The sequence below is a fragment of the Varanus komodoensis genome, unplaced genomic scaffold, assembly GCF_004798865.1.
Source record: "Varanus komodoensis strain SLA01 unplaced genomic scaffold, ASM479886v1 scaffold7_3, whole genome shotgun sequence".
In the NCBI taxonomy this organism is placed as follows: domain Eukaryota; kingdom Metazoa; phylum Chordata; class Lepidosauria; order Squamata; family Varanidae; genus Varanus; species Varanus komodoensis.
In genome coordinates, this window is record NW_025336480.1 from 18,918,697 (window position 1) to 18,937,014 (window position 18,318).

The 18,318-nt window shown below is 44.7% G+C and overlaps 2 protein-coding genes across 3 annotated transcripts in view; one reads left to right on the top strand and one right to left on the bottom strand.

The window, feature by feature from the left end:
- Nucleotides 1-2,860: 2,860 nt before the first annotated feature.
- Nucleotides 2,861-6,278, bottom strand: LOC123035929 (serine/arginine repetitive matrix protein 1-like). Its single transcript, XM_044454619.1, has 2 exons — nucleotides 3,445-6,278; nucleotides 2,861-2,939 (listed from the first exon to the last, which is right to left on the bottom strand). The coding sequence occupies exon 1, from the start codon at nucleotides 6,276-6,278 to the stop codon at nucleotides 4,614-4,616; it is 1,665 nt and encodes a 554-aa protein (XP_044310554.1). The 3' UTR covers nucleotides 2,861-2,939; nucleotides 3,445-4,613.
- The window catches only part of B3GNT2 (UDP-GlcNAc:betaGal beta-1,3-N-acetylglucosaminyltransferase 2), a 40,327-nt gene continuing 27,438 nt past the window's right edge, over nucleotides 5,430-18,318 (top strand). The window contains exon 1 of one of the 2 annotated variants that reach the window (XM_044454153.1): nucleotides 5,430-5,536. The gene's annotated coding sequence lies outside the window, so the exon portion shown is untranslated. Of the gene's footprint in view, nucleotides 5,537-5,693; nucleotides 5,828-18,318 lie in introns of those variants that run through there. The other variant, XM_044454152.1, reaches the window with a different exon arrangement.

Consider the following 18,318-nt stretch of genomic DNA (forward strand, 5'->3'; position numbering starts at 1 on the left):
GAAGCCCTTCTTCATTCATCCTGCTGGCAGCATTCTGGAGTTTGCAATACAGTTAGTGGGTCTGTAAAGCAAGTATGCTAATTCAAATAATATTGATGATTGAAGGTGCTGGTTTTAATGAATGTAATTAAGCTATTTCATTCCATACTGTAAACAAATGATGGAGTTATTATGTACATAACACACACCATATGAGTACCATATGGTTTGGTTGTGGAATCAAGCCCTTAGGATTCATGGGACCCCTCCAGATCAGAGGACCTCTTGTGCATGCGCTCTGGTACACATGGAGGACAGGCTGCAGGGGTGAAGGTCATCTCCACACTCCTCCTGCCTTGCCTGGCAAGACAATTAGGGCCTCTAAGTCTTTTGCCCCAAAGCCTACCTCCTTCCCTCCAAGGCACCCATGAATCTCCGATTCTGAGGTCAATCTTTGAATAGCAAAGCGGTGGCCAGCACAGTTCTTTCTGCACCAGCGTGCTCTGAGGTCACAGCTCTAGCACTTTATTTCCAAGGTCAGAGCTGGGCTCTAACCTCTCCTAGAGCCATCTACCCTCTGCCTAGTGGCCGAAGGATCACACCCTAAATTAAGTGACACTTTGGATATATGCTTTGCCTCTGTTACTGAGGAAGCATTGCCCTCTCTGAGGAAACTTGAAAGGGTTCAGTGGCAAAGTGCCTGTTAGCTTCTTGACAACCGCCCTGCAAACTTTGCAGTACAAACTAATAATCCAGACTGCTGTAAGTAACCACTACCAGTTAAATTCAGCTGAGTCTACTTTACATTACAGTGTCAATCCTATACATGCTTACTTAAGATCTAGGCATCTTCTTGTTCACATGTATATCCTACCATTCTTCCATGGAATTCAAGGTTGTGCATATGGCATACATCCAGTAAGTGTAAATGAGTCCCAATGAACTCAATGAGACTTAGTGTGGAACAGCAGTCTTACTAACCTTTAAATTTCATTTAACTCCATATTAAGTGAGCTCAGAAATTATAGCTCAGGGTCAGAACGTAAGAGGATGTTTACCTCAAGCACAGTGCATTGTGAGAACCTCATAAAGCGTTCAGGAACTATAAATTCCGGATCTTAACATCATTCTACTTGGTCAAACAATAGCAATTTTTAAATGGCTGTAGCCTGAGTTTGGAGATTGTGTAGGTGCCCTTTCCAATGCTTATGCCTCATATAATTAAAGGGCTGTTGCTCCCCATCATGGCTAAATCTCATCTCCTTCCCTCATGTGAGGCTGGGGTATGCATTTCATGTGCTACGTGCTGATAATGAATTTACAACAACCACCTTAAGGCAGGTTCCCCAGTGTATTTTACATCTTTGGCAAAGGGGTTGCTTTCCCATTCTGAGTGCACATGGAAGGACACAGCAGAGACCACCCTGCAGTGGTCTTTCACTAGCGGGGAAGGGCACCATGGGAACTGAAAGCCTGGCAGCTATGTGGAGGAGGGGCTACGTTGTCTATGGAGCCAGGGTCTGGATAGTCCTCATATATTCTCCATCTTTTGCAAAGAATAAGGGTCTTTCAGGTTCATATGCTATGTCGCTCCAAGAATGTTTTCTGGTCCTTGGCTTGATATGAAAATACATTTATTCCTGCATTCAATTCATTAATTACAACTCTTGAAATACACTGTTATTCTATGTATTTGTTTTGATACCTTGATAACATCTTTTTAAAAAACTGCCCAGAGAGCTTTGGCTGTGGGGTGGTATAGAAATGAAATTAATTAATTACTTTTTTAAAAAGATGAAAGAGGACTTACTGAATAAAAGGGATTAAATGAGAAGGGTTCTTTTCTAGAGCACGTGTTCTGCTGATGTTTAATTATACTGTATACACTTGACTTTCTAGTTTAGCTAAGAACTTGTTTACACCCTGCTGCACAACTCATGTTAGGAGGAATGTCATCAGCATAACTCTAAAATGATTTACTCAGCAGTAAATCTCATTATGTTCAATGGAACTTACTTTCCAAGTAAGGAAACACAGAATTGCAGGGCTAGACACTGAGGAGGGGAAGGAGCAGATGGACTCAAAGCACTAAGAAAGGGGGAGTCATATGAAGGTATAGAGAACTGGCTCTATGGTTGTTGAGAGTTGACTTTTGGATTTTTCTATTGTAAGAACCTCAGTGAGGTCAAAATTCTCACACGTGAGCCATTCAACCAACTCAGCATATGTGAGGAAAGCCTCCTCAGTGTGGCAGGAGCTGCCTTCACAAGTATTAGCACCCTTCTACCTTCCTTTCCTTCCTTTCTTACATGTGAAATGATAGCAGATCCTGATCCCCAGCTACAGATTGATTTAAAGATTGTGTCTGAACACTGACACAAAGCCAAGAAGCTCTTTTCAGGTAGCTGGGATGTGTGCCAACCAAAGGTTTAGTTGCCATGTTTTGAACCAACTGAATTTTTTAGTCACCTTCATGAACAATCCACTGCAGTAGCCCACAGTAGATGTGGCTGGATCGTGGATAATAACAACAGGCTATCTCTGTCACAGAAGTGCACATCTCTCAGCTGCTCTGTGGTGCTTCGTGTCATAGATGCCACTTCAACCATAGACTAAGACTGGACAGAACAACACTTTCATTTCTGCATTCAGTCCTTTAGGTACAGATGGGGTATTTTTATTCCCTTGGATGTACCTTATCAGGGAGGCATGTGAATAGTGTGCACACCTCCAGACATTCTAACACACATGCACTCCACCCATCTATTTTTGCATACATATCATTCATCATCCATCCACACAATACTTTTTCTCTCTTTCAAATATACCACTAACATTCTGCAGCATCCATCCATACATTCATGCACACATCCACTCCTACTTTTCTTTCTTTTGAAATTTATTTTACTTTTATACCACCCCAAACCTGAAGTTCTCTGGCTGATACACATAACACAGACCTGAAAAATAAAAATAGCACAGAATAAAACCAAGGCAAACAGAAAAAACGGTTTGAGCATTCAACCAAATTAAAACACTTCCCCCATCTCTCTCCTCTCCTCCCCTCTGCTTCCTATCCTCAAGGCTCCCCCCTGCAGAGCAATAACTTAAAAAACAGCACTAATGGAGCTTTTGCTCCCAAAGGTTACCATCCTCCCCAGTTGCAACCCCTCACCGCACAGCCAGTTGGCTAGGAAAAATAGTTCTATTTGCATGCAGGCTAAATGCAGTACAAGGTTACACGGTGGAAGTGGGAGGGGAGGCCACATCCAGGCAGCAGACCGGCCGTGCCCCACCACTGTCCTAGGGGGAGTGCAGCTCTGTCCAGAACAAGCCAGCCACGCTCTATTGGCCACACAACCACCTACTAACAGTATCTCCATTATATCCGGACTGAGCTTCTTTTTATTAGCCCCACTCCAATTAGCAAGCTCAGATGCCTGTTCAGCTCCTCTCACAATTCACCTGTTGCAAGGTTGTGCCCATTGAATGGCAGGCCCGGTGTTCTGTTCAGAGCTCCTCAAAACTTTTCTTCAAAGCACATTTTTCCTTATCCTTCAAAATCTCCCCATCTTCAGTTTGCATGTGGATGTAGACTGGAAGACTGACCATCTTCTGCCTCATGACGCAAGTATTTCTCAGAATATATGGTGCCTCAATTCCCATTAAAAATAAATTGGTGACCAACTTTGCAGCAAGTTTGTACCAACTTTGTACCAACTAAAGGACTTCCCTTTGGTTTGCTTTCTTGTACCAGTTGAAAGTGAATTGACCAGCACTGCAGGGACAGATAACCAGTTTTAAGCAACATTCAATTTCCTACTGGACATGAAAATAGCAAGAGGTCCTCTTCCTGGGTCCCTCACCAAATGAGGAGAGGGCCTTTTCAGGGGTGCCAGAGAGCCTTGCCTGGTACCTTTCTTATGGTCTTTGGGGCACCACCTGAAAACATTTCATTCTGCCAGCCAGTTTAAAAACTGCTTTTAGAGCTTTTACTAATTTATTCTGCTGTTTTGTTTTGATTTTATGTATTGAGATGACTTTAATTTTTGTTCCCCCCTTTGTCTTGGTTTCATTCTAGGCGGTTTTCGTTTGATGTTTGGATTCTCTATTTTTGATCCGTTTTGAAAGTAACGTAAGTGTGTAATTAAAATAACTACAACCGCATTACCTAGCTCGGCATTTTTATCTGAAAATGGATCTGAACGTTGGGTCAGGAAGGATCTGAAAGATCGTCCCCCTTGCTCACATATTCAAGTCTGAACAATCTGTGAGAAGCAAGACTTCCCTGACAGCGCAGCCGTGGCTGCCCAGCCTACCAAGCGCCTTCGCCGGGCCCGAGCAGATACGCAGCCTGCCCTTTCTTCGGGGAACTCCTGCGAGCATATGCTGCGGACTAATGAGAATGCACTGCAGCAAAGCCCTGGAGGATAGGCTGTTTTGACACACTAATTGCTTGTGTCTGTAATTACGCCTGATGCAGAGAAAAAGCGGAGGCACGATTGCTGCAATCCTAAGCATGTCTACTCACAAGGCACCTCTATTGCGTGCAATGGGACTAACTAAACTGCAGCCTAATTTGCTCCTGCGGCGGCGAGGGAAAGCCGGGCAGCGGCAAAGAGGTTCAGCCTCATCTAGCAGATCCACAGCGGAGGATCCATCCCGATTTTCGGTCCCCTCCACTTTCTGCCGGAGAGTCGTTCTCCCAAGGTGGTACAAAATGCCCGCTCCACCGGCCTGCATCTGCTCAGCTGTGAGCGAGCCCCGGGCGAAGCGCTCTGAGGTTTCACGAGGCGCCTCTCGCTCACAAAGGGGGTGCCGTCCGTTTGTTTCCAGCCAAGGCAAATGCCCCGACGCCTGCTGCCGTGGACGCGGTCCATGCGTGGGCGGCTCGGAGGAGGACTTGCTCCTTTCCTCCCGAAAGGAGCCCCACGCCCCGCGCGAAGATATTTATCATTAACTTCTCGCCAGGCGCCGACCGAAGGGAAGACGCGGCGCTCCCGCTCCGGCGGGCTCCTTTCCGCCTCCCCCCACCCCTCATACCGGGAGGCGTCCCCTGCTAGCTCCCAGGAGACAGCCAGGAGGTGGGGCTTGCTGCCTGGTCTTGCTCCCAGTTTTCCATGAGCCGGTTTTCCACCGCGGCGGCGGGACTGGTTTTGCTGGATCTGGTGCCACCTTGGGCTGAGAGGCGGGGCGGGGCGGCGGGGCGCGCTCGAGGGGGCTCGCTTCGCGCGCAACAAGTCCTCGCCTTGCGCCCTTCCCTTCCCTTCCCGGGCCGCCGGGGCGCGCGCGGAGCGGGCCCGCGCCTCCATCTCCGCCCCCTCCGCAGGTAGCCTGCAAGCATGTCTCCCGGCAGCAGGGGGGGCGGGTGCCTGGCGGCGGGGCCGTCGCCCTGAGATTAGGCTCCTCCGGCCGGAGCGGGCGACGAGAAGGCGTCGTGGGCTGCCTTCGCGAAAGAGCGAGAGCGGCTGCGGGCTGGGGTGAGTCACTGAGGCGCGCAGACGGCTGCGGCGGCGCTTGCCCTTTACTTCCTCGTCGGACTTCATCTCTGCGCCCGGTGAGTGACTGACAGAGAGGAAGCCCCTTGGCCGATTACACGCGCCGCCGCCAGGCCTTGCGCGTTGCCCCGCCGTTGCTCCTTTCCCGCCAGCCCCCTTCCGAGAGAGGACGCGGAGCCAGCCGCACCTCGGGGAATACACTCCGGGGGTGGGGGGAGCGGTGAAGGCAGCCCGGCAGGTCCTGGAACCGCCGGCGAGACCGTCGTCGCCTGAAAGCGATGGTGACGGATCCACCGACTGCGACGACAGCAGCAGCAGCAGCAGCAGCGGGGCCCGGCCATTCTGCCAAGGTAACGCGAGCGGCGGTCTCCTGGGCTTCGGCTCTTTGGGTTGCTGTATTGGCCTGGGGGCGGGGCGGCCCGGGCGGGAGGCAGGAAGGAGAGAAGCCGGGCTGAATCCACGGCAGCGGTACGCTCGTACGCTGGAGCCCCCGGCTGGTGCGTGGTGGAGGGCTTTGCGGGGGTGGGAGAGGGTCGCTCTCGAGGCCAGGGCGGTGGGGCTTCTGGGCTGGGCTCTCCGGCTGCGCTTGGGCGCACACGCTCGGTGCAAGCCCCTTGCAGAGGTCTGCCGCTCTCGGCCGCCGCTCCCGAGCGCTAAGGCGGGCCGGGTTGGACGTGGAAAATTCTGGCCCAGGCGAGCGGCGCCGAAACCTGAAAAAAGCACATCAGGCCATTTGCTCCCCGGGATGGCAAATGGGTAGCTCTGCACGGAGCCAGCAGCAAGATCCACCTTCAGGATCATACGCGACAGGCACCTGGGTCGTTGGGGAGGGCGTGCTCTTCCTTTGCCACCTCCGCCCTTCCTTTCCCTCTCCCACCGGCAAATCTGGTGGCAGGTTGCTGTGCAGTTAGTGTAATCAGATTGTGCCCAGGAATGTAGTGCCTGTATGGACACCCACTGAAACGAAGATGGCTTAAGTCCTCACAGATAGCAAAGAAAGAGAGGGTTTGCTGCAGTGTTTTGCTACAATCTGGATCTTAAAACAAAGTTTGAATGGACTTCTGTTTTTACCCCAGTAAGTGACAAAACGACATAGGTGGTGAAAATCCCAGTGTCTTTGTGGATTCCTCTGGGTCCTGTACTCCCATGCTAAACAGCTCTCACACAGGCATGTAGCATGTGCTCACTCCGGCCTTCTTCAGTTTCACTGAGCTATTGCAATCTTCTAGTGCTGAATATGAATTGCAGTGAAAGCAAAGAAACATTGCAACACAGAAAGAGTCTTCATTCTGAAGAAGGACTGATTTGATGCCAGTTTGGCACATACACTGTGCATATGGGAAAGGAAGTATTAATATTATGTATCATTGGTAAGCAGAAATTGAACTAACATATTAGAAGTTATAAATTACTCTCTGCAGGGGCACTGTTTAAAATTTGCATGCAGCTTTTCCTCTTGCATGCTTGCTGTCAGGGCAGTGCTTCCAGGGCAGCTGGGATATTCTTAATATGGATGAATTCAGGCAAGGTTTGCCCTTTAAAGTGGGAGGGAGTGGCAACCTATATCCTGTCTACCAGAGCCCCCAGCTGCCGCACCTTTTCTCTCCTCCAGCCTCCCCTTGTGCAATGTGAACCACTTTCATATGTGATGAAGACTGATTTTCTGCTGCATTCTGCCTTCTGCCTCTTGGTGGCAGCTGCTGCTGTGCACATACCTCTGTGGGTCTGTGACTGCTCGCTTCCTATGTGTGCATGCACTAAGGAAGGGTTGCTAACAGTGTGGGGAGGTGGTGGGAATTGTAGGCCAAGATGTGTGGCAAGCCATCCTCTGCCTAACTCCCCATGATCTGGTTCTCTCAAACTAATCAGGACCCAAAAATTAGAATTCAGAAGGGACCCATACAGGATGTTCATAAGCCAGTAAAAGTTGTTGGGTTTTTTATAAACATTTACTCCCATGCTTGTACACACCAGATCAACAGAGTTATTTTCCTGTTTCTTGAGTGCTAGATCAGGGGGCATACTGAGCAGTATGGTGAGCCTCATTGAGAATACAGCAGCAGACACAGTGGATGTTAATATCTCCCATTCTCCCCACCCCAGTTTGCCTCTGTGCGATAGGAATTGCTGTTAGAGGAAGAAAGTCAAAGAAGCAAGTTTCTCCTTCTGTGGATCTTCCCTGCTTGTTTTGCACACATCTTCTTAAAGTTGCTGATTTTACTTTCCCCTTTCTGTACAATAGGCTGCTGCTATGGAATCAAATAACTACTTAGTATGTTGCTGTGTTGACACACAAACACTTTGGAGGCATGATTTCTAAGTTAGTTTGCCTTACTTTATCTTTTTATATAGTAACTGTGTAGCTAATGTAACCCCTTGGCTCTACAGCCATTAGCTGTCTTGCCCTCCATCTTGACTGCCCCAGTGGGCATTAGCTGCCACTGATGGAATTGCAGTCTAAAATTTGAATAGTGTTAATAGATAGGTATAAGATATCTTCCTTGTATTTAATGACACTGATTAAGCATAGAGAATCTTATATTTTATGTGCTAGTAGTTACTTAACACTGTCCATTTCACACAAGAGATGAAATGGTGTTTGAAGATATAATCTGGCTAGAATTTGTACTTCTACAGGATCATGTCTAATTCAGTAAAATGTGATACACTGATACCCTTTAAGTATGATATCACACATTCAGATAGAAACTTGTCTTATATTTCCTTTTTAAATACAGCCAGTCTGTAACCCATAATTTATTATTCCACAAAAATGTATGGGTATTTATTATTCCACAAAAATGTATTGCTTAAATCTCCCTTAGACTGACCTCTGGAAAATAGTCCAGAGTGATATAGTTTAACTATTAACCCCAGTGTTTGACTGAGTAATATGGAATCTGTCTCAGTGAAAATGGCTTACCAAGAACCTTTCACCAGCTCAGGGAAACCTTTCAGTTTTTATACTCTTAAATCCTTCAGTTCCTTGCCAAAGAGCAAGGAACCAAAAGCATGCGGTAAAGCACTGGTAATAGGCTTCTGTTAAGTACTGAAACATTTTATTAAAGAGAATATACATGGTCACCATTTCACAAATAAGGAAACATTCAGGGTTGTAGTGTGATCCCTCAGACACAGGCAACCATTTTGAGCCTGTAGGCATGTGACAATTTTTTTCCAGCTATGCAAGCATACTTTATGTTCTGTTGCCACCAGTATTTTTGCCTACTCTTTCCTTCTCTTTCTTTCCCACTCAAGGTTTCTTTACTGTAATGTCTCTCATTCTCCTTCTTTATTCTCTCTGCCCCCCACTGCTTCTGTCCCCGGCTGACTCTGTCCTCACTGCAACAGGTAGAAAGCAGGAATTTCTCAGATAGGTCTCCTTATCTGCTGACTTTGTACCTCCTAGCTGTGGAGTGTTGTGGGAAGCAGAAGCAGTGGTGTGGGTTAATGGAGAACTCAGCACATTAACTCAGGTGTAGGTAGGGAAGTCCTGGAAGATGCCAGCCAGCCAATTTCTGTTCTAATCTGTGATTTATTGAGTAATTTAAACTTTGGGAAGACTTCCATGTTAGGTATGCAATGTCAGTGCTGTGTTCAATTTTCATATTGATTTGTAATTGATGTAAAGCCTTTGCTTTAAGTTGTATGCATCTCTGCAGCAGGGTAAAACGTGGTAAGTGTTTGGCATCTGACAGTACAAGAGACTGAGCAGAGAGACTAGTTTGGAGACTTTGTGCAGCTAATGGAGTAGAGATGACTCCATTAGTCATCCTCCCAGTGGCCTCTACCTATTGGAAACATTGTAGTGTGATCAGAAGATTCCACTGTACACAGGGTGGAATCAGCTGGTGCATCAGCATCTTGAACAGTAAAGATTTGGCCTCTATTAGAAGAGGGTGTTCCTAGAGGGTGAGAGAGGGCATTTAGGACTGAATAAAACTAATAAAAGTCATGATGATGAAGTCAGTTGAGAGCTCTTGACTGTAGTAAGATTATTTTGTTATGTATTTAAGCCTGGTACATGCAGCTATCCCTTATACAGACATAGAATCATAGAATAGTAGAGTTGAAAGGGGCCAGAAGGCCATTGGGTCCAACCGACCAACCTTGCAATTGCAGGACGCTAAATTACACCATCACATTCAGGTGAGTGTCCAAACACTTTTTGAATGTCGCCAGCAAGGGTGATCCCACAACTTCCTCTGGTAATAGGTTCCACTGTCCCATTGCTCTGATAATGAGGAAATACTTCCTAGTGTCTAATCTAACTCTGCTTTCTTTTAACTTAAGTCTGTCATTCCATGTCCCTGCACTCTGGAATGAACTGGAAGAAATCTTTTCCTCCTCCTTTGTGGCAGCCTTTGAGGTATTTATACAGTGCTATCATATCACCCCTCAGTCTTTTCTTCTTGAGGCTGAATGTGCCTAGATCTCTCAGTCTTTCCTGATAGGGCTTTGCCTCTAGTCCTTGAATCATCCTGGTTGCCCTCCTCTGAACCCTTTCTAGCTTTTCTGCATCTTTTCCTAAACTTAGGTGCCCAGAACTGCACACAGTACTCCAGGTGAGTTCTGACTAGTGCTGAGTATGGTAGAAATAGTACTTCACATATTTTGGGAGTGATCCTTCTGTTTATACAGCCCGAAATAATATTTTCTCCTTTTGCAGCTACATCATGTTGTTTGCACATATTTAGCTTGTGATCTACAACAATCCCAAGATCCTTCTCATTTGTAGTCTTGTTGAGCCAAGTGTTGAAGCGGTACATTTCATTTCTTGTTCCTAAGTGAAGGACTTGGCATTTGTCCCGATTAAATTTCATTCTGTTTGTTTGTTTGTTTATGCATGTATTTATAGACTGCCTAAAACTGACGAGGCCTTCCTAGGTGGCTTACAATACATAAAACATATTAAACAAAATAAAACATATTAAAACCCATTAAAGCAAAACCAATTAAAACATCTATGAAAGCAATATTAAAAGGGCCACAGCATTCAGGCTAAATATTAAAAAAATTCTGAAAAGGTTTGACTTCACCTGGCACCAAAAGGAAAACAAAGACAGTGCCCGGCAAATTTCCCTAGGGAAGATGTGGAGCAGCAGTGGAAAAGGACCTTCATCTAGTTGCCACCCCTCTCATCTCCTTGAGGGGTGGTTCTCATAGAAGGGCCTCCTGAGCTGATCTAAGGAAGTGGGTAGGTATATAGGGGTGCAAATGTTCCTTTAGATAGCTGGGGCCCAAGCCATTTAGGACTTTATATGTCAGTACGCCTTTTCATGGATCACTGCCTTGTCATGGTGAAGGGGCTTGCGTAGCTCAATGAAGCTATGAGCTAGACTGCAGACCCTGTCCTTTAGGGGGAGTGTGACTCCATCCAGGACAGGGTAATGCCCTCCTAACCTAGCAGAGGTCACCCCTACCAATATTATCTCAGTCTCTACAGGATTAAGCCTCAGTTTATTGACTCTCATTCAGTCCATTATTGGCTCAGGATGGCAACAGCCTCCTCTAGATTCAGTGTTGTTCACTGCCTAGCATTCTAATCTATCATGACCACGCTGTTCTGTATCTCTGTCTTCCAGGGTATTTGCTAGTCCGCCCAGCTTTGTGTCAACTGCAGATTAAATTCTCTTTCCTTGTACTTCCTCATCTAAATCGTTACTAAAAATGTTGAAGAGTGCTGGTCCCAGGACAGAACCCTGCAGCACCCTTCTTGTCACCTCTTCCCAGTTTGAGAATGTGCCATTGATGAGCACTCTTTGAGTCTGATTTTGCAGCCAATTGTGGATCCATCTAATGGTTGCACTATCTAGCCTGCTTTATGCTAGTTTGGTAAACAGGATGTCATGGGGCACTTCATCAAAAGTGTTACTAAAGTCAATAGAGATTATGTCCACAGCATCCCCACAGTCCATTTGGGAGGCTACCCAGTCAAAGAATGAAATCAAATTGGTCTGGCAGGATTTGTTATTGAGAAATCCATACTGATTTCTAGTAGTTATTGCATTGTCTTCAGGTGTTTGCAGACTGTTTTATAATTTTTCCCTTTCTTGTTGATGGGGACATTAGCCCTTCTCCAGTCTTCTAGCACCTCTGCCTTCCATGAATTCACAAAAATAACAGATAGTGATTCTGAGAGTTCTTCCACTGGCTCTTTTATGATTCTGGCATGAAGTTCATCAGGCCCTGGAGATTTGTACTCCTTTAGCCCAATTAGAATTTCCTTGCCCATTTGTCTGTCAGTTGGACTGCCATCCTGTTCCCTTCAGCTTGTGCTACACCATCATCAGAAGGATTGTAGTTCTTCTTCTGGGAGAAGACTGAGCCAAAGTAGGATTTGAGCACTTCCTTGCTACTTGCTTATATTCTGACTTTGTAGCCCTGTCTTCCTTCCACCTCTTATTCATGTCCTTTTTTGTTTTCAGATTATCTCTTAGCTTTTAGTGAAACCACACGGGTTTCCTCTGTTTTCTACTGTTCTTTTTCCTTGTTGGAATTGTTTGTAGTTATGCCTTAAGCATTTCTTTTTTAAAGATGTCCCACCCTTTCTGGGCTCCTTTTCTATTTAGAATAGCCTGCTATGGGACTTTGTTTATCATCACCTTGAATTTTCTAAAGTTGGCTTTTTTTGAAATCCAGGTGCATGTTTGGGTACATTTAGTTTTAGCTACTTTTATTATTGAGAAGTTAGCGGCTTTCGATACCATTGACCATGGTATCCTTCTGGATAGGCTAGCGGGACTGGGAGTAGGAGGCACTGCTTGGCAGTGGTTCTGCTCCTACCTCGACGGCCAATTCCAGAAGGTGGTGTTGGGGGACTTTGGCTCTGTGCCATGGCAGCTTTGCCATGGAGTACTGCAGGGGTCCATTTTGTCCCTCTTGCTATTCAATATCTACATGAAACCACTGGGAGAGGTCATCAGGAGGTTTGGGCTGCGGAATCATCAGTATGCTGATGACACCCAGCTCTAACTCTCTTTTTCAACCGATCCAGGTGAGGCAGTGGCTGTACTGAACTGGTGCCTGGCCAAGGTAATGGGCTGGATGTGGGCCAATAAACTGAAGCTCAATCCAGACAAGACGGAGGTCCTGTTGGTAGGTGGTTTGAGTTCCTAGGTGGGTGACTTGGACCTTGTCCTGAATGGGGTTGCGCTCCCTCTAAAGGACAGGGTCTGCAGCTTGGGAGTGCTCCTCGACCTGGAGCTGTCCTTGGAAGCTCAAGTGACTTCGGTGGTGAGGAGCGCTTTCCTTCAGCTTCGGCTAATCCATCAGCTGCGTCCCTACCTGGAGGACGATTGCCTAGCAACAGTGACACATGCATTGGTTACTTCCCGGTTGGATTTCTGTAATGCGCTCTATGTGGAGCTGCCCTTGAAGACAGTCCGGATACTTCACATGGTGCAAACTAGAGCAGCCAGGTTGCTGACGGGGACTGGGCGTTATTCTCATATAACCCCAGTCCTCTACCAGCTTCACTGGCTTCCCATTGAAGTCTGGACTCAATTCAAGGTGCTGGTTATTACCTAAAAAGCCCTTAACGGCTTGGGACCTGGATACTTAAAGGAACGCCTTCTTCCATATTTGCCCTCCCGCCCCCTGAGATTGGCAGCAGAAGCCCTCCTCCGGGAACCCTCCGTGAAAGACATTAGGAGGCAAAGTACCCAGAGGAGGGCTTTCTCTGTGGTGGCACCCCACCTATGGAATGCGCTCCCCAGAGAGGTCCACCTGGCGCTGTCGTTACTTGTTTTTCAGCACCAGGCTAAGACCTTTTTATTTCAACAATATTTTAATAACTTTTAATATTAGCTATATATGTTATAATCTGCAGCCAGGGTGGATCTGGAATTTATTTGTATTATGTTTTATACTACTCTTCTTATTTATTTATGTAAGCCATCCTGAGGCTCTGCGAAAGGACAGCATATAAATATTCTAAATAAATAAATAAAAATATGTAATACTTTGGTAATTTCCCCCAGAGTTCCTGTAGCTCTTACTTTGTACACTATATCTTCTCTGTTGGTTAGGATCAGGCCAAATAAAGCTGTACCTCTTGTTCCTACTTCTGCTTTTTGCTGGAGAAAGTTATCAGCAACACATGTTAGTAATCACTGAGAAGGGCTGTTTGGCAGAGTGTGACTCCCAACAGATATCAGGAAAATTGAAGTCTGCCATAATGATGATACCATGCCTCCATGAAATATTAGCAATTTGTTTTTTGAAAGTTTCATCTTTATCTTCACCTTGGTTGGGTAGATGATAGATTCTAACTATTATGCTACTGATATTCCTTTTTTCCATTTATATTAATCCAGATACACTTGATGGGATTAATTGTCTTTTGTTCCTATAATTCTTTGCAGAGGAATGTATTTTTAACATAAAATGCAACTTTCTCCTTTTCTGTTATTTCTCTTCTTTTTGAACAGGTTATTTCCTGAAATTTTTGAATTCCATTCATGGGAGTCGTCCCACCAAGTTTCAGTTATGCCTATTTCAAGTTCAGAGTTCAAGTTCACATTGTTTGTTTCCCATACTTTGGGCAATGGTGTATAGACATCTAAGGCCACATAAATTAATCCCTGGCTTCTCTCCTACATTTTTGGGAGACTGTTGTTAGGCCCAGCTAGAGTGTCTTTTACGGATGAAGTACATAATCCTTTGTCAGATGACGTTGCGCCCAGATGTATGTTTCCCTCCCCAGTTTAAAGCTCGCCTGATAAACTTCCTCATACTGTAGCCAAGCACATCCTTTCCCTTCTTTGTAGGGTGCATTCCATTGCTTGCCAGCAGTCTGCCTTCCAGGAAGCCTAGCCCTTGGTTCCAGAATCCAGATCTCTCACGGCTGCACGGCTACCATCATAGCCAGGAATTCATGTGGAGTATTTTCCCCTGTCTTTTCCTCTTCTGAGAACTGGAAGGATTCAGGAGAAAACTATCAGGGCCCCAGTGCTCTTAATTTTTCCCCTAAGGTTTCAAAGTCTGATGTAATTTCCCCAAAGTTCCTGTTGGTGGTGTTGTCAGTTGCCACATGAATGAGAAGGAAGGGATGTGTGTCAGTGGGTTGTGTAACAGTAGGTTGTATGAGCATGGGTAGTCTTTTAGTTATATCATTGATCTTTTCTCCAGGGAGACAGCATACCTGATGATTCTAGAGGTCTTCCCAACATACACGTTTTTTCATCTCACGCAACAGGGAATTACTCTTTTCCATTTGTTATTGTAAATATTTGTATTTTGTACATGTAGACCAAGTTGTCCTCAGGCAGGAAAACAAACATTGCACAGATGTACCAGGTCACCAACACTGTGAAGTCTTCTTGGTTCATCGTTTGTGCTTCCTTTGTGATTCTGTCTAGGTGGGCTGTCATGACAACCGGTGATTACTCCTGTCTTCACTAAAGATTAACAACACGGTCCTACCAGTGAATGGGAGTGTGTTACAGTGGGAAAACAGAGTGGGAGGGGGAAACTAAGTGGAAAAAAAGAAGAAAAAGTTTGGGACCTTTGCCACCAAATTCCTTTTAGCTCTTACTAGGAGCTTAGCTGCTTGCATCCCAGAGGACCTAGAACAGCTGCGGCAGCTTTCTCTGCTCTGCTGTGCTACAAGTCAGGAACCAGAACCAGGATACCTTGGAGATATTGCCAGTTCAGTTCTAGACCACTGCAATAAAGCAAAAATTGCAATAAAGCAACTCTCACATTTTTTCCCTACTGCATATAAAAGTTATGTTTAAACTATACTGTAGTCTGTTAAGTGTGCCATAGCATTATGTCTAAAAAGCTGGGCATACCTTAATTAAAAAATACTTTATTGCTAAAAACCCTTACTAACCATTGCCCAAGCCTTCAGCAAGCCGTAATCTTTTTGCTGATGGATGGCCTTGCCTTGATGTTGATGACTGCTGACTGATCAGGGCAGTGGTTGCTGAAGGTTGAGGGGGCCATGGCAATTTCTTAAAATAAGACAATGGTGAAGTTTGCCGTATCGATTGACTCTTTCTTTCACAAAAGATTTTTCCATGGTATTTAATGCTGTTCAGTAACGTTTTACTCACAGTAGAACTTGGAGTCAGTCCTTTCAAACACTGCTGCTGCTTTATCAACTAAGTTTATATAATATTCTAAATCCTTCATTGTCATTTCAACAGTCTTGACAGCATCTTCATCAGAAATAGTTTCCTTCTCAAGAAATGACTTTCTTTACTCATGTGTAAGAAGCAACTCCTCATCCATTAAAGTTTTATCATGAGATTGCAGCAATTCAATCACATCTTCAGGCTCCACTTCTAATTTGAGTTTTCTTGCAATTTCCACCACTTCTGCAATTACTTCCTCCACTGATCCCCTCAAAGTCATCCATGAGGGTTGGAATCAACTTCATCCAAACTCCTGTTATGTTGATATTTTAACTTCTTCCCATGAATCGCAAATGTTCTTAGCAGGATCTAGAATGGTGAATCCTTTCCAAAAGGTTTTCAATTGGCTTTACCCAGATCCATCAGAAGAATCACTATCTATGGTAAATATAGCCCCATGAAATGTGATTTTTGCATAATTAGACTTGAAAGTTGAAATCACTCCTTGATTCATGGGCTGCAGAATGGATGTTGTGTTAGCATGCGTGAAAACAACATTAATCTTGTACACCTCCATCAGAGCCTTAGGTAACCAGGTGCATTGTCAATGAGTAGTTATATTTTGAGGAATTATTTTTTCTGAGCAGTAGGCCTCGACAGTGGGCTTAAAATATTCAGTAAACCATGTCGTAAATAGATGTGCTGTCATCCAGGGTTTGTTGTTCCATTTATAGAGCACAGGCAGAGTAGATTCAGCATAATTCTTAAAGACCTGTCATGTGCGTGCACTCAGAAGAGTCGCTTACACGTGCACAAGGGGAAGAAAATTCTCATGAGAACCAGAGCAGCAGTGAAGATTTATTTCTGGTTCCAGCAGAACAAACTTCCCACCCCACTCTCAAAGATGGTGAGCGTATGATAGAGCCAGATAGTGTGGTGCTGAAAGAAGACAGAACAGAGGCTCAGGAACAGGGTGATTTGGTGGTAAACAAGGGAACGAACTCTGATATAGAATATGAGAACCAAAGTGATGAGGAGCAAGTAGAATTTGAGGATGCTCGTTCTCGCAGGCGCACATGCTGAGTGGGACAACTGGAATCCCAATTGACTGAAGAATGACAAGAGTTTGCTTGCTTGCTTGTTTATTTATTGCTTTTGTATGCCGTCCCCCATGCAAGGCATCTCAGAATGGCTCACAATCAATACACACTTCACAGCGCACCCCCCCACGGTGTGACCGCAGAGGGTTTATATGCAAAGTGTGGGCTAAAATTTGTCAGAGCAATGGGTCAAATTTCTATCCTGTTTTGATTTTAGATGTATAGCTGTTTAGAATAAAGACGTTTGTAGTATCTGCTGGAGTGATTGCTTTCATTGGGAAGGAGCACCAGACAGGACCCTAGGATTTTTGGGAATGGTAAATGAGCGTAGGTTTCAGCTTAAAGTCACCAGCTGCATTAGCCCCTAACAAGAGAGTCAGCCTCCCCTTTGAAACGTTGAAGTCAGGCATTAATTTCTCCTCTCTAGCTATGAAAGTAACACAGGGCATCTTCTTCCAATATAAAGCTGTTTCATCTACATTGAAAATCTGTTGCCACCTTCATTAACTATCTTAGCTAGATCTTCTGGAAAACTGTGCTGCAGCATCTTCTACATCAGTACTCGCTGCTTCATCTTGCACTTTTATGTTATGGAGATGGCTTCTTTCCTTAAGCCTTATGAACGAACTTCTGCTACCTTCAACCTTTTCTTTCGCAGCTTGCTCACCTCTCTTAGTCTTCATAGAATTGGAAAAAGTTGGGGCTTTGCTCTGGATTATGTTTTGGCTTAAGGAAATGTTGTGGATGGTTTGATCTTCTATCCAGACCACAAAACTTTCTCCGTACCCGTAATAAGGCTGTTTGGCTTTCTATCATTCATGTGCTCACTGGAATAGCACTTTTAATTTTAAGAACTTTTCCTTTGCATTCACAGTTTGGCTAACTGTTTGGCATAAGAGGCCTAGCTTTAAGCTGCTCTCAGCTTTTGACAATGCCTTCCCCACTAAGTTTGATCATTTCTAGCTTTTGATTTAAAGTGAGAGATATACAATTCTTATTTTTACTTGAACACTTAGAGGCCATTGTAGGCCATTGTATTAATTGGCCTAATTGCAATATTGTTGTTTTTCAGGGAATAGGGAGGCCTAAGGAGAGGGAAAGAGATGGAGGAACAGTCAGTTGGTGGAGCAATCAGAACAGAGAAACCTTTATTGATTAAGTTCATCATCTTACATCAGCGCAGTTTGTGGCACCCCAAAATAGTTACAATAGCAACATCAGACTTCACTGAACACAGATCACCATAACAACTACAATAATAATGAAAAAGTTTGACACAGCGTTACTACAGACTTTTAATTTGTAAAAAATGCAATATATTTGAAGCACAATAAAACCAGATGTGCCTGTACAGGTAGTGTAAAATGCAGATAAAGATGTAGTTTCTAGTTCCAGATAAGTTATGATATCTCATAATCAGTGTATGGTTTATATACCTCCTGTCTTTAGTTAGAGCTTCCGGTGACTAAATGTTTAAATTTATAGCATGGAATAAATATGAGATGAGAATAGAAAAACTTAAGTATTGCTGTTATTACATAACATCTTTAGCTCTTTAATAAACTCTGCTTCTTAAACTGTATTTCTGAAATAAATACACTTACAGTGGAATAAATTATTATTAATAATATACTTTTAATCTGCCCAATAATGAATGTT

Excerpts from the sequence above, each read along its gene's own strand:
- LOC123035929 (XM_044454619.1), bottom strand. The coding sequence starts at position 6,278 with ATGATCCTGAAGGTGGATCTTGCTGCTGGCTCCGTGCAGAGCTACCCA.